The sequence below is a fragment of the Zootermopsis nevadensis genome, unplaced genomic scaffold (assembly GCF_977971745.1).
Source record: "Zootermopsis nevadensis isolate Lab colony 2312 unplaced genomic scaffold, Znev_1.0 Znev_ptg000028l, whole genome shotgun sequence".
NCBI classification, from domain to species: Eukaryota; Metazoa; Arthropoda; class Insecta; order Blattodea; family Termopsidae; genus Zootermopsis; species Zootermopsis nevadensis.
In genome coordinates, this window is record NW_028259160.1 from 24082729 (window position 1) to 24105196 (window position 22468).

General features: G+C 40.8%; 1 protein-coding gene across 1 annotated transcript in view; it reads left to right on the plus strand.

Moving 5' to 3' along the window:
- LOC110836281 (secretin receptor) overlaps nucleotides 1–22468 on the plus strand; it is a 108007-nt gene that overhangs the window by 72843 nt on the left and 12696 nt on the right. The window contains exons 3-5 of the mRNA XM_022077344.2: nucleotides 2952–3067; nucleotides 4309–4458; nucleotides 18180–18274. Of these exons, the coding sequence (XP_021933036.1) occupies nucleotides 2952–3067; nucleotides 4309–4458; nucleotides 18180–18274 (361 nt within the window). The remainder of the gene's footprint in view (nucleotides 1–2951; nucleotides 3068–4308; nucleotides 4459–18179; nucleotides 18275–22468) is intronic.

The window sequence follows — 22468 nt, forward strand, 5'->3', positions numbered from 1 at the left end:
ATTTATAACTTGTGTTGGGCAAGGCCGTGGTCTAGGCAACACGGAGTTTTCCTCCGTGGCATCCCAACAATTACTCTATTCACACACAGAAGAAGGCAATGGCAAACCACTTCTGGATCATCTGCCAAGAACGTATATGAACAGGTCCCAGTCCGAGAAGAGAAAAGGATGGAAGGATCCTGTTCATATGGACCTGTCGTCAGACAGAACACTAAATAAATAAAAAAATAAGGTCTGTTCCCAAAAAAGTGCGTTTATATCTGATGATGGCTGACTTCTGGGTTATTGCGCCGTGTTGTATTGTAAGGGTACCTGCCGCTTCCACCACCAGGGTTATGAAAATCACCAAAGTAATCTCACCTGGATTCACAACTTTTCCCCGTTCATGTCTCCATTTGCAATCGCATGGCAAAATGAGAGAATGAATCTTTTGTTCCATAAGCAACCGCTCAGACTATACCAAAAAAAAATGTAGACTTAATTACAGTCACTTTTCTTTTAAGTACTGAAGTTTATGTTCGGTTCTTTGTTATGACTTAATGTATCTCATTGGTGTTGTGGCTTTGAACACTAATGAAATGCGTGTCATTACACTGACGTTTATAACACTTTAGGTGGTTTAGTTAATTACTTATGACGAAGTTGTTTGCTTACAGTAATTTTGTACCTGTCTATACGATGGTAAAATTGGGGTTTAGACTGTCCTAGTCTGTTACATTACAATGTCGCAGTGCTCGTGATGAGGTTCACTATAAAACCTTACGATTACACATTACTTTACAAAATACACTCGGCTGAACGTTCTGTTATATGAACCAGCCCGGCCGTGATATTTGCACACCGCGCTGAAGATTCATGTTCGCAGTCTGATCAAGACTTTGATTGGCTGAAGAGCTTCGTGTTTTGTAGAGGGCGTGTTCCCCTTGAATCACTCACTTTATGAATTCTTTACGACAAAAAAAAAATTGAAACAAGATGTCATATAAATTTTTCATTAACTCGATAACTTCAGCAGTTTCATCGGTGATTTCAGATATAAAGGACTTTAATATTATAATTTGAATAGCAAAAGAGAACCTCTTTGTAGCGTTCAAAATCATAAACGGGACCAAAAAACGAACTTAATGTAATATGGCGTTCGTTTTTTAATCTATCCTCTCGTTTTCGTGTGTAATTTCAGAGGAGATTGCAGTCATTTATGTGTAAGGTTTGAGGTTTCGACGGCGGTGAGTCTGAAGATTTCTGTCTTCTGGGTTGTTGCGCCGTGTAGTCTGGTCGATGTTAACCAACGTTTCAGAGGTCATACTGCCTCCGTCATCAGGGCGATGAGTATGAAGATTTCTGTCTTCTGGGTTGTTGCGCTGTGTAGTCTGGTCGATGTTTACCAACGTTTCGGAGGTCATACTGCCTCCGTCATCAGGGCGATGAGTATGAAGATTTCTGTCTTCTGGGTTGTTGCGCTGTGTAGTCTGGTCGATGTTTACGAACGTTTCGGAGGTCATACTGCCTCCATCATCAGGGCGATGAGTATGAAGATTTCTGTCTTCTGGGTTGTTGCGCCGTGTAGTCTGGTCGATGTTAACCAACGTTTCAGAGGTCATACTGCCTCCGTCATCAGGGCGATGAGTATGAAGATTTCTGTCTTCTGGGTTGTTGCGCTGTGTAGTCTGGTCGATGTTTACCAACGTTTCGGAGGTCATACTGCCTCCGTCATCAGGGCGATGAGTATGAAGATTTCTGTCTTCTGGGTTGTTGCGCTGTGTAGTCTGGTCGATGTTTACGAACGTTTCGGAGGTCATACTGCCTCCATCATCAGGGCGATGAGTATGAAGATTTCTGTCTTCTGGGTTGTTGCGCCGTGTAGTCTGGTCGATGTTAACCAACGTTTCAGAGGTCATACTGCCTCCGTCATCAGAGTATGAAGATTTCTGTCTTCTGGGTTGTTGCGCTGTGTAGTCTGGTCGATGTTAACCAACGTTTCGGAGGTCATACTGCCTCCATCATCAGGGCGATGAGTATGAAGATTTCTGTCTTCTGGGTTGTTGCGCTGTGTAGTCTGGTCGATGTTAACCAACGTTTCAGAGGTCATACTGCCTCCGTCATCAGGGCGATGAGTACTCAAATCTTACACAGTTGTCATTAAGTTCATAAGTAAGAGGAACATAAAGTTCCAGGTTCGATGCTGCGTTTGTAGTTTTTCCGCTTGGGAAATGGACTTGAATCTTGAGCCTCAAACCGCAGTGTTTTGTTTGTTGTATCGCTGAAAACCCCGCCCCCAACTTTTCATCAAGAAGGAATAGAAAGCTTGTTGATTGGCCCTTGCAGGTTTTGCTTTAACACTTATTGCAAAATAAAAAGGTATTATGCAACTGCATTGAAATCTTTCAGCAGAATGAAGTTTTTTTCTTGGGGAGTGAACCACAACTGACTGCATTAATACGAAATGTCTTTTCTCCACACGAAGAATTTTGGCACCAGAATACATTTATTAAGTCAACCTTTGCTTCATTTTGATTTCTTTCTTAATTTTTCTTACAGTAAACGAATCATGAGATTGTTAATTCCCTACGTTTGTTTCATTGCATAGGTCTGTACAAAATCAAGTAACATGTTTAATTCATATTTCTTACAGAGCGTTTATGATAAATGTAGCTGACAAAATTCCAATGTTGTGCGTCTTATCGTTCATCATAAGCCTGACTCAAACTGTACCCCGTTGCTCGAGAAAGGCGAATCTCGGAAGAACGGGTTCGTGGCATCAAATGTAGAATTCATTAAAATTTTGCCAGCATCATATTTGGTAGCAATAAATGAGTACAAAGGGCAGTGATGATGGACCATGTTGTAAATCAAATGCCCGCGCGAATTGTGATTGCTAAATCGATATAATTTCTCGCTCTCTGAACCTCGTGTACTGAAAGCTGAAACCGTGCCCTGTCCTCTGACTTCAGGGGTCGGGCCGCTCTGCCCCCAAGTGTGGGACGGGATCATGTGCTGGCCGCCTACTCCAGCCGGGAAGACCCACGAGCAGGCGTGCGCCGAGTACTTCGCCGGCTTCGATCACCAGGTAACGCCACTGCCTTCACTCAAGGTCCTGGTATTCAAAAGGTACCGGGTTAGATTCCAACAGCGGCCACTAATCCGACCGTGTACTGACATCAAATAATCTGAAGACCAGATTAAAAGGGCGAACGTCCGAAAGAACCTGAACCTAACCTAACCAATCCTAACCTAAACTTACCAATCCTAACCTAAACTTACCAATCCTAACCTAACCAATCCTAACCTAACCAATCCTAACCTAATCTTACCAATCATAACCTAACCAATCCTAACCTAACCAGTCCTAACCTAACCAATCCTAACCTAAACTTACCAATCCTAACCTAACCAATCCTAACCTAAACTTACCAATCCTAACCTAACCAATCCTAACCTAACCAATCCTAACCTAACCAATCCTAACCTAAGCAATCCTTACCTAATCTTACCAATTCTAACCTAACCTAACCAATCCTAACCTAACCTAACCAATCCTAACCTAACCTAACCAATCCTAAGCTAACCTAACCTAAACAATCCTAACCTAATCTTACCAATCCTAACCTAAGCAATCCTAACCTAATCTTACCAATTCTTACCTAACATAACCAATCCTAACCTAACCAATCCTAACCTAACCAATCCTGACCTAACCAATCCTAACCTTACCAATCCTAACCTAATATTACCAATTCTAACCTAACCTAACCTAACCTAACCTCAGTAAAGTGACACCGCTCAAAATAAATGACGCGACAAGAATTTTCTACCATTCATCAACATGGACCATCTAACCCGTCTCAACCCCACCAGTATCCCTATATCCGGATTAGTTCTATCGATTGGGACCAACAGAGTAAGTTTTACCTGAAGACGGAGATGGACTCTCATCTCCGAAACGTCGTGGTTTTATGTATTTTATTTTATTTAGCTTTGGACGATGGGCAGTGTCCAGAAAACAGGTCGCTTCAACAACGCACCATCGCCACAAAATTTTTATAATTGAGCCATTACGTAATTATTTATTAAAGTGTTTGTTTGATAAACAATTCCATTATTTCCAAGGGGTTCTCTGTTTCATGTGGCTGAGGACGGGGACCAGTGGCGGGCTCTTGTGAGCACGGCGATGAACCTTGGGGTTGGGTAAAATGTTGGGAAATTATTTTTGAGTGGGCTGAGCGACTGATGGTTTCTGAGGAAGGACTCGGCTCCGTGGAGTTAGTTCGTTCTTGGCAACTTTCTTGAAAGGTTTTGTTTCTTGTGCAGGCGAACGCATCGAAACTGTGTCTGTCGAGAGGGGAGTGGTTCAAAGACGAGAAAAATACAACCTGGACCAACTACAGTCTCTGCTTCTCCTTCCCGACCATCACTGTACCTGTGAACTTCAGCGAAGTCGACAGCAATCCTCTCATTTCGGTAAGCAAACTTCGATTGTAGCGATGTTTCGTAATTGCGCGTAAAAACACGTAAGTTTACATTTACTTTATGTTCTGAGTCGTCATAGAAACGGATCAGTTTCGAGAATGAAACGGAAGTGGATGTATATTATTAAAATGTACCTTACGTAAATAATTTTTAGGGTCAAAGGTGAATGTCTTCTGGATAGTTGGCGCCGCGTGGTCACTGCTGCAACGCAGAACACGCCATATTCGTATTTGCCGTCGTCGGAAACTCAAATCGTGATTAGTTTCAGAGCGTTTCCGGGAGAGATGTTGGAGAGGGCGTGGCTAATATTTAGATTTTGTTACGCAGGGACTCGATACTGCAGGAAATTTCTTGAAAAGAATTAAAGAAACAAAATATTATGATGATGTTTATATTCTAAACAGTTTCACGAAGGGATTCAAATCAAATACAAGAAGCAGTCCGATGTATAGGATGTTCAAAAAAGTGAGCTCTCACTATCGAATTACGTAATCTCTGTCAGGTGGGGAACTGTAAATCGGTGAGTTATTAGCTTACTAATCTAGCCAATTAATCTCCCACTTCCTGGTGCAGAACGTGATTGTACAACACAGATAGTGCCAGATGATTGCCTGGTTACTATCCTCAGCCAGCTGCATCCACTCATGATCCCAGATGATGTCCTATTTACGCGAGGAGTAACCTGGGAATGGCGAGGCGGACTGTCGTGAAATTTGTTAAGGACGTCGGGCCATCTGAGGGAATCCAAAACGTCACGGGTGCTCTAAGTCCTGAGGTGGGACGATTATGAAATCATTTACGCTGGCGTAGAATATGGCATGGAAAACACCCCTGGAAATTATGTGTACCCGAAATATCTTTCACAGGAGGTGGAAATACTGGAGGTCTTAGCCAGGATGGTAGAAAGAATTTAACATGATCTTTGTTATTTATATACGAAGTTGGCCTTTTTTAAAGGGATTTTTAATATCTTTTACTGTGCGTTTGCCCTGAATTCTGGTGGTAAGGTCTGAAAATACATTGATACATGCATTTAATGATGGATCAACGTTCTTGGTACTTTTCTGTATGGACATTTTTTACGCACAAAAATTACAAGTAACAAACTGAACGTACCGCGTCAGCGTCTTACCACCGCTGCTCCATGTCATCGGGGGGAGGGAGGATGAACAGTTTGTCCCTCAGCGACCGCAGTTTCGTAGACACACAATCTCGCCGCGTCGGAAAAAGAATAGTCAACAGTAGCTTAGCTGGCCAAAATGTCTGTTACCTTCTTCCTTAGAGCCCGTACTGGATCGTATCCTGAGACAGATTAATCCAATTCACATCCTTAAGACTTTTAAGAGTGTTTTTAATATTATCCTCCTCTCATATGATACACGGAGACTTCTCCCACTTGATAACACTCCTTCAGGGTTTCACAAAATCTTCGTGTGCATTCCGTATGCTTCCCAGATGCTCTACTTTAACAAATTTTCATTGGAGTTCACTGTTTCACGTTTATCTTATAGGTCTCCGTGACCTCATCAGGTACCCGGACATCGACTGGTCGTAGGAACCTAAGATTAATATTTCCTTATGGGTTCCGCTCAATTTCTATGGAAATGACAGTCATTACGCCCCATTAGACGGCCCAGAGCGTAAGCCACCGGGTAACAGGTCCTCAGACTTGTTATCGATGGTTTGACGAGTTCTCTGTATTCGTAAGTGCTTCTCGGCGGTAGAGAGCGAAGGATTCATAAAAGAGACGGGCGAGGACACGCGGAGAATGGAGGAAAGCTCCATATCTGGGAGACATTAATTTTTTTATGAATAAGAAGGAGGTTAGGGCATTCGATGCGAGAGGTTTGAAGATAACATTTCACGGTCGTGACAGGAGGGCGCGTAGGGCGATGTGTTAAATGCATTTTACGTAAGTGGGTTATGCAAATAAACTTTGCCGATGACAATTCGTGACGACAACTCCGACACTGAGTTATATTTTTTGACACCTTCAGCACCGCTGAACGTAAAATTATGTTTTTTGTCGGTATTTAAATTATTAATTTTACGTGACTTGAATAGTTTAATCTGTAACTGTTTCGACAAGTTAATTTCATTAAATTGTACACACAAATAACCAAATATACATTTTTTTTTCTTTTGGGATGTACACATTTTATAATAAAACGTTTTGTCGGCATTTACGTGACTTCGTTAATTCACTGGGCAATTCATTGTCCGGTTGCCCCGCGTGCATGAATGAGCTCTTGTATTTTGTGTGAGGATTCTGACTGCTGGCCGCCCGACCATTGAACGTGATTTGTATGGACGTACAAAGTTTCCTTTTGCTGTAGGATTTCGGTCATGTGTTTATTGGATATTCGATCGATAGAGAATGTTCTAGGTTATTGCTTTTCCTCTGATTGTGCGTCACTTTTGCGAAGACGAAGTGCGGACGTTGCACGTATTTCGTCGGCCGTTCTGGTATCCAGCCAAAATGAAAGCCGATTTGTTTTTACTTCGTTCTGAAGGAATAAATTGCAGTTTACGTTCTTTACAGGACATCTTACAGCCGAGGAATCCATTGGTACAGCAAAAATTGTATCATAGTTACGTCGGACGTACCGATTTTTTGGGTTATATGTATTTGGTGTATATGTTGCCATGAAATCCGGCAATATATAGAATGTCTAAAGTCAGTAGGCAAAATATTAAATTCAGGAATTTTATGGAATGTCCCGGAATTTTATAAAATGCCCAGAAATTTTAGGCAATGCATGAAATTAACAGTTTATTTTATACTTCGGATAGGTATTCTATAGAATTTAATTTTATAAAATGCCTCTGATTCTTTAGGCAAATTATATAAGAATTAGGTTTCCGTAATACGATTTATACAGTTTTATTTTATCTTTTATATTTGCAAAAACTTAATATAAAACAATTATTTTAATTCTCAAAATTTTTCTTATGTTCAGATTCAGTAGCTTTGGTGTTTTCGCGACTATCATGCACAACCTCCATCTTGACAGCTTATCCAATCGACTTTAATTAATTTCAATTTACACAACCAAACGATATTAACATTACGATTAATTTCATACTTTTCCTACTAACTTTAGGCATTCTATACATTGACGGTAACATATAACGTTATACGATTTCACTGACCTCCAGACTGCAGCTGACTGTTGTCATGTTTAAAGACGAATTGTTTTATGTTCAGTGTCACGTGGGTTGCCCACTATCGACTTTAAATCGATTGTGACGTGTGCCAACAATAGTTGATTAATTATATTCAGTGCAGTTTCTTTTATATACATTTCTGAGATCTGTAGTGTTCACGGCGATGAAGAAAATCAAATTGTTCTTCAGGGACTTGGCGCACTGAATATCCTTTAACCCTGAAGATGGAGATACCGTGTTCCTTCTAAATGTTGGTATCTGTCGATGAGTCTACACGGAGACAAAACTCAGAAGAAGAACTTTGTCATTTGAATTTTAGTTCATTTCAAAAAGGATTGTCGGATTAATTAAATGTCACACAATCGACGAACAAGGGAAGGGAAGTTTATTTTGATTTCACATTGAAAAAAACTCGGAACCTTAAAATATACAAATAACATTAAAGGTTTTAATTTTTTTGTGTGCGTAACATTAGCCCCAGGACTGTAGTGTGCTTGAATGGAATGTGATGTATAAAATACATCCGAAATTAAGAGGAGAGTCACTCTGTGCTACATTATATTAAAAGTGAATTGGGATTTAAGAGGAATGGAACACTCGCACACGAAATGTTTGATATTTGTACCTCTGATCCCTCCCTTACCGTCCGGTATGAAATAGTACTTTACTACCAATTTAAAAGAATTTAATTTTGTTACATCAGTTCTATGTTGACGACATTATTTTTTAGAGGCATATATCGTACTGAATTAACTCGTGAAATTAATTTTGTAATAAAATTAACAGAACGCTTATAAAGGTTGTTACAAACTGAAAATTAGGTCATTGGAGGCAGAAAAATCTCTGTGATATTTTTTGTAAATGCTTTTAGGAGTACATATTGCGTTACACCAATTATACAGGGTGTTTCTGAAATGCACCATAACTCTTTAGGGGATTTTATTTTTTGCAGAAAAACAACGGAAGATGTCTGTTTTACACAGACTTTTATCGTTGTTTCTGGTTCGTACAACACGCCCCAAAAATGTTTCCTTACGTTTTAATAAATACTGTTTATTTGCACGTCACGCTGAAAAAAATTAATTTAATTTTCGACAGAATTGCAACACGCCTAATTAGCATAAAATCGTGGTCGCAAAACGTGAAGGTAAGAGATCGAATATGTTAGGGAAATAGAGTGGAGGTTATGGAGTGGATTCATCTGGCTCAGGTCAGGGGCCGATGATGTGTCTTCAGGTTACATAAAAGGCTTAATATTTCTTGCCTATCTGAGTGACCGTTAGCTTCTCGCTAATTAATCTTCTGTATGGAGTTAGTCAATTAATCTAACAGAGCATGTGCGGTCCAGATCTCCGGCTGTAGATCTGGTTTGATGACAGGGTTTCAGTTAACAGTCTAATTATAAACCAACTTTCACTAGAATGCGATTGGTCCCCTGGAGAAGCAGAGATCTCTGGTCGCTAATTAAGAGACTGATCTATCAGTGCGTCAGTGGAGTTGATTTGATTTCAAACTTTGGCAAGAATCCTTGACATCCGTAACCTTCCTTCCGTGATAAAATAGAACTGTAAATAGTCCAGGCAGTGTACAAGGACGATCATAGTTAATTAGACAGCAAGCCATGCATTTAGATTAATTAAAAAATTAAGTTGTCTCGGTACACGCCATATAGGGGGCTCCCTCAGTGAATCCCTTAGCTGGCTTGTTCCTGTTAATTAAAGATTTAATCTAGGCGACTTAAAATCCCAATATCTCACTTATGAAGTACGATCTGAGTTCTTTGAGGAACTGTTTTTCAGATCGGATCTTATGTTCTGACAGAATTGACCCTTTGGTCTGGCCTACGAGATCTCCTGACTTAACTCCTTGTGATTTTCCTTGAGGGGCCACGTATTTGCACAAAATAAGAGTAATCCATTGCGTGGACGCCTTTAGTGTCGTATCGTGTCGTGGTTTCGGTTGGCATTTAATTACGTGATTGCGTAGATTACGATGGACATCTCGTTTCTTAATATATCGCAATGTTTATTACTTGAGATACTGGGAACGACCCATTCTTCAAGTGCCTGAGCACTGGCTTGATCTATAGACATTCGGTAGGACTCCTTGGATGAGGGATCGGCCCGTTGCAAGGCCTCTACCTGTACACAGGACAGCACAACACAACATCCATATCTTGAGTGGGATTCGAACCCACGGTCCCAGCGACCAAGCGTCACAAGGCCCACGCCTCAGAAATCCGTTAAATGTTTCGACCTTAGTAGGCCATCATCAGGTCGTTATATTATGTGGCCGAAAGTAATAAGACATAAATGCTAAATTATATGCAATAAACGCCGAGACTATAATCATAAAAACTTGTGTTCCCTTTTTTTCTGAACTAAATGATGTGGCTCCGTCTCCTGGTTGAGGTTCGCGTAAGACGCGGAGACTTGCGATGAACCCTTCGAGAGGGGCGGGGGTAATTGTAATCGTTGTCTCGTGTTGGCCGAGGTATGACTACTTTGAGGTTTGTCGATCTGGGTGCGTCTCACACGACCTCTAACACGTATCGACGAGTTTAAACTTTGCGTAACTGTGTTTAAAAACGTCAAGCTGATTTAAAATTTATTTACACGTAAGTTGAAGTGATGCATATTACTGAGGTGGCAGAATTTTTGAAGTTGCTGCAAGGACTGTGGGATTAGTTTATTAGTGGTTTATGTTCCAGTTTGTGCACATTAAATTATTATTATTATTATTTTCTTATTTTTATGTCGAATTTGGTGAATCATTTCTTGATTCGGTTTAGTATTGGAAAGTGTTCGCGAAACATGAAACCCCAATCGGATTGTAACCCTCAAATGTTTTCTGCCAAACCTCTGCTGTTTCATGTTTGCATTTCTTTTATATATATATATATATATATATATATATATATATATATATAAACTTCTTAATTTGAATGTTGCTGTCTTTATTTTGTTGTCTTGTTGGGATTAGACTAGGTCTCGGTGGAGCTCCGTCCCCAAATGGGTCCATTGTCCATTCCCTGATAACACGTGTGTGAATTTGACGGGAAGACTGGAGTCTGAGGAAAACCCGGCCCAGTATTAATTGTCTACACCAAATCACACGTGGACTGCACTGAGCGATATCATTATGTTACACGAACACTTTTAGTGGTACACTGTAATAATGCTTAATTAAAAAAAGAAGGTCGCAGATGGTTTGTTTCAGAAAAAAGAAACTTCTTTCAAACAGCGTATTCGGAACACGTGCATAGCTTTAACTGTGCGGTTGGTAGCATATCCAGCACGGGGATATCGGACGTTCAAGGATGAAATAGCCAGAATGAGTTAATCGAAATTGGTTTTGCAGTCTAGTGGTTTTATAGTCAATCAATTTTACTGGTTATTTGCGACAGGAGAACACAAAGTCCTATAAACTGAAGTTAAACTAATTTAATATAACCAAGATCTTCATGAATGAGAGTAAAACTTTAGAAGCTAATAGTCACTGATGTATTCAAAATGTCCTCTCCTTTTATGGACCCCGATGTTCTGTACTCTACTGCTTTCAAATGATATTTTTAATATTATCCTCCCATCGACGCCTGCGTACGTTTTCCAAGTGACGTAAATTGGTTTCAAAATAGCCTATGTGTTTGCTAGACTCGTCATAATGACGAATTTAAAAAGTTGTACTCCTCCCCCAATAGTCAGGGTGATTAAGTTGAGAAGAATGAGATGGGCTGGGCATTGAGCGCGCATGGATGGGACAAAAGATGTGCACCGGGTATTGGTTGGGAAGTCTGAGGGGAAGAGACCTCTGGGGAGACCTAGACGTAGATGGGAGGATAATCTCAGGCGGGATCTATGGGAGATAGGAGTTGAAGGAGACTGGATTTTGTTGGCCCAGGACAGGGTCCGGTAGAGGGCTTTGGTTAATTCGGTGATGAACCTTCGGGTTCCGTAAGCCATCTGGTTGGTTGGGTCCACTATTTGGGAAGCCTGAGGGGAAGAGACCTCTGGGGAGACCTAGATGTAGATGGAAGGATAATCTCAGGCGGGATCTATGGGAGATAGGAGTTGAAGGAGACTGGATTTTGTTGGCCCAGGACAGGGTCCGGTAGAGGGCTTTGGTTAATTCGGTGATGAACCTTCGGGTTCCGTAAGCCATCTGGTTGGTTGGGTCCACTATTTGGGAAGCCTGAGGGGAAGAGACCTCTGGGGAGACCTAGATGTAGATGGAAGGATAATCTCAGGCGGGATCTGTGGGAGATAGGAGTTGAAGGAGACTGGGTTTTGTTGGCCCAGGACAGGGTCCGGTGGAGGGCTTTGGTTAATTCGGTGATGAACCTTCGGGTTCCGTAAGCCATCTGGTTGGTTGGGTCCACTATTTGCGAAGCCTGAGGGGAAGAGACCTCTGGGGAGACCTAGACGTAGATGGGAGGATAATCTCAGGCGGGATCTATGGGAGATAGGAGTTGAAGGAGACTGGATTTTGTTGGCCCAGGACAGGGTCCGGTGGAGGGCTTTGGTTAATTCGGTGATGAACCTTTGGGCTCTGTAAGCCATCTGGTTGGTTAGTTAGACTCGTTGTTATTCAGGATATGTGGATATGTGCGTCAGCAACGACTCCAGCGTTATGGATTAAGTGTCGTAACTGACAGGAAAATCAGAACATGGCGGAAATGAGAAATTGAATCCTCTCACTCAGTTGAAGCCTCGGCTCCTTCTTTTGACATCAATCTTGAAAGGACACTCACAGAGCGGAGTACGTCTGTACTCCTGTTCATCAATCACGAATTCATTCGCATATGAAAATTTATGTGTAAGGGATTTTGTTCTCGACTGCAAATGCTTTAAATCTGTCTTCTTTGCGATTCTGATGTTTTCAATCACTAACGAAGACAATTATATGGCGCATTATGATAGTGTTTGGACTTTCGCGATTTTCTGAGCTGCAGATATATACACAGTGTTTCGGGGTTGATAGTACTGTCGTCTTCAGGTGATTGGTTGCCACTATATTGCCAAACTGTATAGAATTTTATGCGGTTAGGTTAGTTTTGCTTAGTTCCAGTTAAGGAATTTTAGGTTGGGATGGATGTTCAAATACGAATTTTATATATTTGGTAGGAATCATAATATTTCTAATTCTGTATTCTGAAATTTCGGAAAACTTCGAAAATTTTAAAATTGTTGGTGTTTACAAATTTTTGAAAATTTACAATATTTAAAAATTTTCAATTTATTTACCGGGACAATTCTTATTTCGAATATCGCACAAAGATAATTTGTGCTTAACAAATTATCCTGTCTTCCTATCTTGAAAACAAAGCTAGTTCTCTGGCTGCTAGACTGACGGTGGTCGATTTGGAAATTGTCTCGAATTCAGTCAGCAGTTCCTCATTACGCCGACAGATTGTGTGCACTTTCATTTGTAAATTTTGATTGGAGATGCGATTAGATGCTCGGTCGTTAACCAGTGGGCCGTGTGCGAGGCCCGTGAATGATACGGCTATCTAACATAATCACGCCGTATAAAGGGAGCTGATTGACTGGTAACCCGTTGTGTTGTTCAAATGAATACAGACTGTTTGTTTTCTCGTGCATACAAAAGGCATCGTAACTCAGATAGTGGACAATGTCCAAGGACGTTCCTACCTGATAATACGGAGGTTGTCTTGCGATGGGCTTGAATTTCGATCTTTAAATATGACATAAAATTTTTCCTTTAAAGTCGCTTCCATTTTATTGACCGTGGTTATTGCGTCACTGCTGAAAAGTACAAACAACAAGGTGTTTCATAACTTTCTCCTCACCAGATAATATTCTAGGACACTGATGTAGACGGAACATGTAGTACGCGCGGGAGAGTTGAAGAACGCGTACATTTTATTTCGAAGACGTAAAAGGAAAACAACACTTTGGGGAGGAGACCTAAGCGTAAATGGCGGGATGATATTATAATAAATCTGAAGTAAACAGAGTATTAGATTTTGAACTGAATTAATGTACTTCAGGGAAGGGACTGGCAGCTGACTCTTGTGAACGCGGTGATGAACCTCCGAGATCCATAAAACTGAGGGGGGGATTTATTGACCAGCTGAGAGACTATTGTTTTTGTTTGTTTGTCATCAGTCTTCCGACTGGTTTGATGTGGTCCTCCGTTTTCGTCTATCTTGCGCCAATCTCTTCATTTCCAAATTCTTAAAAATCTGCGTCACATTCCAATCTTTGTCTCCCCATACAATTCTTCCCATCCATTACCAAATTAACCAATCCTGGGTGCCTCAGAAAGTGTCCCACCTTCCCATCTCTTCTTCTCGTAAGATTTTTCCTTCGCCTATCCTGTCTAAGACCAGCTCATTTCGTAATTTATCAGTCCACTTAATTTTCAACATTATAAATGCTTCTACCCTCCTTCTTTCTGGCTTTCCCACTGATCATGTTTCGCTTTCGTATAAATTCAGAAAAATCTTTCTTAATCCCAGGTCAGTGTTTGACACTAGTAGCAAGATATTCTCTCCTTTCTGGTCGAGATAGTGGTCAGTCCTGGGGTGGAAGTAACATCGCCAATCAGACCCTGGGGTCACACGCGGGTTGGCCGAGTGCCCAGTGCTGATTCTTATTCGGGATGTCCCGGGTTCAAATATCGTTTGGTTTTCTTCAGTTCCTATAAAGAAATGTCATAATATTGATTTAAATTCCACGACACGATTGACTCCTTCCACATCCTTTCCGATTAATTAATCACTCTATAATTTGATACTGTTTAGTCTGAGCGATTGACAGCGTCGTTAAATGAACCTTGAGTAAGTAACTTTTGTTCTGTGGCGCGCTCTGAGAAATCTGCCCGTGGTCCGAATAGGTCTTCCTGAGGCTTCAGGAAACCTTCGTAGTGGGCGGCCCGTGTGTGGAAATGAGACGGAGTAATCTCGTAACGGGGGGCAGAGAAAGACCACGTGATGTGCGGCGTAAGATATTATCAGAAATACGGATTAATAAAATGTATTATTATCAATAATTATTTAATATTTTTCATTAGCCTTTGCGTTTCAGCTACTTGGCTTAAATCGTCTTCGGGGACTTTCCTTCTTAAACTAGTGTTCGTCACGCACTTCGACATATTTCATTTCTTAAGATAACGCATTACATCGTTAATGTGACGTACGTAATGTTTTAGAATTTTGTTCTGATACAACAAATATTTAAAGTAGCAGTTTCACGTAATATTATCAAGTCGAAAAATTCTTTACTGGTATCGAACCCGAAGGTCTGCTAGGATCACGAGCCGGTTCAGTCCACTTCAGAGCTTCATGCCAGCTTCTCTGATATACGGTAGTTTAATATTTTTATTCTATCAAAACCGTATCTTAAGTCAATTGTCTCTCATTGCCCGTATTCGCCATTTGTCTGATTGACTTTTGTGTAACTATTAATATCCTCGTCATGTAATTTTCTCGTTTCTTATTTTCCTTAAGGTACCTTACTTTAATTTATTTATTTATATATTAAATCTTGTCCGTCTAATCACAATAAATTCTTATTAAATATTAAAATATTACAATAATTAACATTTAAAATATTTAAAATATTAAATAATGTTCTTTATCGAAATATATTTTAATATTTAATAAGAATTTATTGTGATTAGACAGACAAGATTTAATATATACTTATTATATCACAATATGACGCAACTTTGCCATCTTTATTTATTTAATTATTATTAAGGAACTTTTTTTTCCTCAGACATTCTGTATCTGTTCGTATTTCCTTTAGTAAGCCTTTTAGGTAAAAAATTGAATTGTAAATACTGATGTTCTTCGGTTTGCAAACTGTATCGAAAGTAAAATATCTGAAGAAAAGAATGATTTTAAGAAAAACGACAAAACCTTTTGGGGAATGAAAAATATATATTGGTCTAAAATGTTATATTGTGTCCCGAACGGACAGTGGAAGAATACTGTATGAGGTTTATGCCGTCGCGACGGGCGCTTGTCGCGTCTCCAGCGGTATAAAATCTCCGACCAAGCTGCACTACACCGGGTGGTCCATAAATAACTTTTTAAGATGTCATTGCCCGGCGCTCCAGAACGTCCTGCACCCAGAACCAAGGGGACAAGACAAATGTTCACTGCGCGTCTAGATGGACGCACTATTGGGTGATTATTTAATTATTGCATATCAGCGCCACAGTTAACTTAGCATCGGGAGAGATAAGAAGATGATTGGCTTGAAAGTACATAGTGTTTCGAAACGTATCTCGTTGAAGTAAAAATTTACGAATTTTCATTCTTCCGATATCTCGAAGGCTCAGTAGGACGACACTTTGTGCTGGAGGGCGCAGTGGCAGCCTTATCTGAGGCACACCCTGTGTTGGGTCACGAGAACACGCGGATAACAAGCTCGATTTCTGATCCGTAAAAACTTGCAGTTCAACTTTTGATCTCGTCGTCTGTTCGTAACTTAAGGACCCTGTGATCCCAAAACTCGAAGTCAGTACGATAATACGAGGAACAATTATTATACAGGGTGTTTCAAGTTTTTTCGAACCTCATTCATGTGAAATCAGATGTGCGCATGGTTGAAATTTGAAAGTTTCTCACGATCGTGTGGTTCGTAAAAATCTTTCTGCGGACTTTAGAACTGCTTTGTTCTTCAGGTAAAGGGCGAATAAGAGACTATGTGTTCAGCTGATTGACGTAGCCTCAGACCTAGACCAGGTCTGGCTTTGACAGGTCTCCCAACAGATACTCCCCTGCCCCATTTTACAGCAAGACGGTATTAGAATCAATGTGGCCAAATATTGCAGTAAAATAATTTAGACTTTGTGCGTGGACAGCTTCTTCAAGTACTGCATTTTTATTCAAATCGTTTAAAATCCGTTACGTCCGCAAACTTTAATAACGACTTGCGTGTGAAACGGAGATCTCTTAGAGAGAGCTGCAAAGGCTGTATTGATTTTGCTGTCGTTTAAATAAATCGGCGGGAAACACTTCTGAAGACCATATCTGTTCCAATGACTTCAGTGGTACCAACTTTGAACTGGTAAATTTTACAGTTTTTTGTATAAATATTAATATCTTTAGAACTACGTGCATGATTAATATGGAATTCGTCGTACTGGTGTAGTGTAGTATAATCATTATACAGTTTACGTTGTCAGATAATGTTGAAGACGAGGAGGGCTGTCAGCTGACACTACTCTCCTAACCGTGGAACTGGAAGGAAAGTTCAGGGCTTCGAGGAACGAAGAAAATTCCCTTGTATACGCCGCGTTTCTTGAGATGTGAAGAGCGTCCTTGATCTTTGTCTCACGAATGTTTCTGAAAAAGTTTAACCTCATTTCACAAATTTATTTCTTTCTCAATAAAAAAACTTTGTGAAATTTCCAGTTTTCCTCCGTCTGTTACCCAAAGTACTTGAAGCACTCCGAAAGGAAAACTTTTACTTCAACTTTAAAATCTCTTGTAGCTTTCAAAATGGAGTGCGGGGATTCTACTGTCGGACTATGACTTTCATGGAACTCGTTAATTTATGTAAGATTTTAGGTTTTCACAGCGGTGAGTGTGAGAATATGAAGATTTCTGTCTTCTGGGTTGTTCCGATGACTCGCTCTTATGATGGAGGCAGTATGACCTCTGAAACGTTGGTTAACATCGACCAGACTACACAGCGCAACAACCCAGAAGACAGAAATCTTCATACTCACCGCCCTGATGACGGAGGCAGTATGACCTCCGAAACGTTGGTTAACATCGACCAGACTACACAGCGCAACAACCCAGAAGACGGAAATCTTCATACTCACCGCCCTGATGACGGAGGCAGTATGACCTCCGAAACGTTGGTTAACATCGACCAGACTACACAGCGCAACAACCCAGAAGACGGAAATCTTCATACTCACCGCCCTGATGACGGAGGCAGTATGACCTCCGAAACGTTGGTTAACATCGACCAGACTACACAGCGCAACAACCCAGAAGACGGAAATCTTCATACTCACCGCCCTGATGACGGAGGCAGTATGACCTCCGAAACGTTGGTTAACATCGACCAGACTACACAGCGCAACAACCCAGAAGACAGAAATCTTCATACTCACCGCCCTGATGACGGAGGCAGTATGACCTCCGAAACGTTGGTTAACATCGACCAGACTACACAGCGCAACAACCCAGAAGACAGAAATCTTCATACTCATCGCCCTGATGACGGAGGCAGTATGACCTCCGAAACGTTGGTTAACATCGACCAGACTACACAGCGCAACAACCCAGAAGACAGAAATCTTCATTAATTTATCTTTAGATAATCCTGTTATTAAATTCTATAATTCTCTTTCCTTCTTTCGAAAACGTTTATATTTGCTTTAACTGTGTTTTTGTTTCAGATTGCTTTAAACTCTTTAGCGCCTCAATACGACCTTGACCTCTTCTATTCTCGCCAGAAATGTGTCTGCTGCCCCTTAACACTTTGCTCTCTGCAGTGGCCGAATTTGTTACCTACAGACAGACTTGTATCACACAAAGGGATGCTGTGTTTCAGGGGTACTTCCCCGCCCTGAAGACAATCGCCCAAGTGGGGTACGCCGTGTCGCTCAGCACGCTGGTCATCGCGTTCTGCGTCCTGGCCTCCATAAAGTGAGTTCAGTTACTTGTGACGTAGAAAGAGAGCTTTCTGAGTGTAAAAGCGAGCCGATGCTTCCATGAGTTCTCGACCACTGAGTGGCCCAAGGGAATTTTATTCAGGGAACAAAATTGTATAGACTTTGAACGTTACCATTTTAATATTATTTACATTTTGTTTCACGTAGCCTCGAGATGCAACTACATATTTCACACATATTAAAGATCCGTATCAGCTCTCGTTTAATTAGATGCCGTACGAGACGGTCTCGGAGAATTCTGGTTCTGACCTGAATTGTCAAAATACGATTGTTATTCCACTTTCAAATTCACGCCTCTGTGGAGAAGAAACTCGACTGCATAACGAGTGGCACGTGCACGTACGAAAAGAGAAATTGGATATTAACAATACTAAAATTAAATAAATTTAAACTTTACACTTTGGCAAAATAAGAAAATTAAATACTTTAATATTAATCCAAAGACATTTTATATTATTATTGAAAATTCTGATATGAAAAACCAATTAATAATATACAGGCGTATGAGAAAATTTCCTACGTTCATGTGATATTGTCTGGTAGTGTCTTGATGGACGGATCTTAATTCTGAGGCCTAGCTGTCATGTTCGTTTCCAGTGTGATTAGATTTATGTTACTCGTGGAATGCAGTTTTGTGGAACACCCGGTGTTTAGGTGTGTATGATATCGTCATGTTAGCTGTTCCAGCCCAATGCTTCGTGGTCGGAATAGTGAACACGGCTTTCATATTCCGAGGACAGGGACCAGTTTTATGTCGGTTCCTGACGGTAAAGCCTCTTCGAAACTACAAGTCAGCCTCTTGGAAGCCAGCTCCTCTTACTAAGCTCTGGTCCTTGACTCTTCGCAGAGAAAGTTTTGGAGTTTTCTCACAAAGTTAATGTGGTACAACAGCTACCGGAACATCTTTGTTTGTTTCTTTGTTACCTTCAAAACTTCTTTTCGTAGTCGGAGAACTTTCGCTATCTCAGCGTTCAGAGTTAACTTCTTTACTTATTGTTGAAGTGAGGTTATGGTAACGTGCTTGCAGGTCACGCCTGTCGCACTTGTGTATGAATGTGGAGAATTGGTGTAATTCGAACCCAAAGTCCGCTCACATAGTTCGGCGTGTTTCTTCCAGAGATTGTTAACGGGGTCCCTTGTTGACGTATAGACACAATGTAGAAAATATAAAGAAACGTCCCTGTGCATAATTCCTTGCTGATAAAGCCGGATGTTGGTGACCGTGGCCGATTTAGCGTTTCTTCCACCTCGCGACTTTGATGCCTTCGTGTGAATGTATCACAAGTGTTGTGACACGAAAGGGTATGAATTTCTATTACTTACCTGTGGCACGACATCCATAGAAAATTTCAGCAATTTCCGACCATCCATGATCTATTTCGAAAATTCGTGCGCAGGTCGCCATGTTGAAGTGACGCTGATTACCCCTGTTGGGTTGAATTGGGTTAGGTTAAATTTTGCTGATGTTCACGAACTACGCCCTTTAGCAGTTTGTAATTTGTCTTCCACTGATCACTGCGAACACATGATTTTCCTTCTCAGAATTAAGTTCTTCTTATCATGTCTTCGCTCGGTCTTCGTTAAATTCAAGAGGCTTTAGTCCAAAGCAGTTCCTTACCAGAAACGTGTATTTTTTTCCTTTATAATAAGACCTCGTTTCGACAATACCAGAGGCTGTTGAGAAGTTAAAAGTATACAAAACTCAAGAATTACTCACTGAAATTTGTAATCCGGAAACTAGAAAGCTGGTTTTGGATGCCATTGAAGTCCTGACCGCAGCAGATATGGGTCTGTTTTCCAGGATTCCGCCATTTTATTCAATTATTCCGCGGATGAATACACCAAATACGTTGACAGACAAAACTGGATACAAATGATAAACCGTGTTGGTGACGTTTGTCTGTGCATGCTTTATTATATAAAAAACTGCAGGTCTATGTGTACATAAAATTGTATAAAATCATTCGCTACTCCGTAGTTCCCGGGCCTTCATCTGTGTGTTTTCCTGAAATGACATCTTGAACGGCTGAACAGCGTTGAAATAGGTTTAATTGCACTCCGAATATTTCCTTTGATTAAAACACTGTAATCGACGTATGTTGTGACCCATAATATATTTATCATTACTTAGGAAATAGGCTGAGTGCGAGGGCTTAATTTGAAAATGTCACAGAATAGGATGTAAGAGCCATCAAAAACTCTTTTGCACCATTATCTCTGAAAATCACTTTGAACGACAGATAGCAAAATCATAATGATTTCGAATCGACTAGAATTCTATTGTGTGACCACTGCGCGCGGGGCCAGTGGGTACCGTGGGGCATGACACTAACCACTCACCCCATCTAGTGTCGAGGTCAAGAATGAGTTGGAGCTATACGGACTCTCACCCCAAGTGCCCACATGGCGTGTAGCGAGACAACGCCTTCTCGCTACTCGTCATGCATTTATCTGTCTAATTAAAATAAAAAGTAAAGCCGTCCCGCTACCCGCTCTACGACGTTTCGGGAGAGTCGAGGTTTATCCCCTACTCATAGTTCGGGATAAATCTCGATTTCAGGCTATTTATTGTACTGAATAATCGTAAAACCAAGATCCTCTAGATTAAGATGTGCTGCTCTCTCGACAGTAAGTCTGTGCCAGACAAATGAAACAGTAGACCAGAAACGCTTAATTTATATCAGTGGATTTTCATTTTAGTAACTCATGTGCGTGTTCATGAAAGCTATTCGGACCAGAACCATTCGGTATGAAGTTAAAACTTTGTGTTCACCTCTACGGACTTCAGATATCCAATGTTATGCTCTTTGTATGCGGAATATATTTTTTCAGTTTGACCTGAGATAGGCTGAGGTGTTAATTGGGTCTATCGCGTTCCTCACAAGAGACGAGCGTTTCCTCCTGTAGGCAATCGTTAATGGAAAGTGTTCTTCCGATACTGAGCAAACGTCTCTTAAATTATTGAAGGCAAACCGCGAAATAACAGCATGTTAAAGGTCAGAGGTTGTTTGCTGGCATTTCATTTTGAGGCAAGACCTATAATGGAAGTCTTTACATTGAGCTTAAAATTATTTTTTCTAAAAAAAAGTTCTCAATTTTCTCACAGCGGGGAAAAGCTGTCAGCCATATTCCCATGTCCAATAAAAAAGATCTTTGACGAATGAAATAACATTTTCTGATATTAAACGGTGATACAAGAACTCTTTAAAGTGTAGCCCTCACACGTTATGGAAAAAACGCCTTTAAACACTGGAAAGATTCCTTATGCCACGCTTTCCGCATAAAATAACATAACAAATTAGGACATGTATGCATATGATAAACTTCTGGAACTTCCGCGACTAGTTTGCGTATAATTGCCTCGGGTAGGGTGTCTGACCCCCCTCTGGGTGTGCCGTGAAGTTATCACGGAGGACTCCCCACGTGATTCTCCTAATGCATGGGGATCCCTCCTCCAGCATCCTACACGCAGGCATCCCGCCAGGTAATGAAGCTATTGATGGTAACACCCCCAACCCCCCTAAACCCAATCGTATGTAGATCTCTTATGCGCAGTGCCCGTTAGGGTCACTCTACTTAAACATAATATTAAATTCGACGACTAATTTTCATATAAGCTCTCCAAATATCTTATACGAAATCTCGTTCAGTGGTCATTTTCCACACCTAAACAAGGTTAACTAATTCACCAAGTATGTAATGGTTTAGATCAGCGGTCCCCGACCTTTTTTGTGCCCACGGGCACATTTGAGAGTTTTTGAGATCGTGGCGGGCGCCAACCGATTAACAAAGCCAAATTTTCTTTTCTCTGGACAGATAAGATATGGACACCAAACAACACGACATTTAATGATACAAGAAATGATAAGTACAATTATTATTACTCAAGTGGGAAGTTAGTGTGATATTTGGCACTGCATTTCATCGGCCAATTTTTTCAAATTTGGGAGTGTGGGATGATGTTGCTGCTCGCAAACGATCCTCAGTAAGTAGAGATCTGTGCTTTGATGTTATAATGTTCATGGTCGAACGGCCTTCATTATTCAGTATAACCTCTTTCCGTATCAACGCGGGCACCCAATAAAAGCCTTGCCGGGAGCCATGGCGCCCGCGGGCACCGCGTTGGGGACCACTTGTTAAGATTATTAAAATGTATTTACTTTATTCT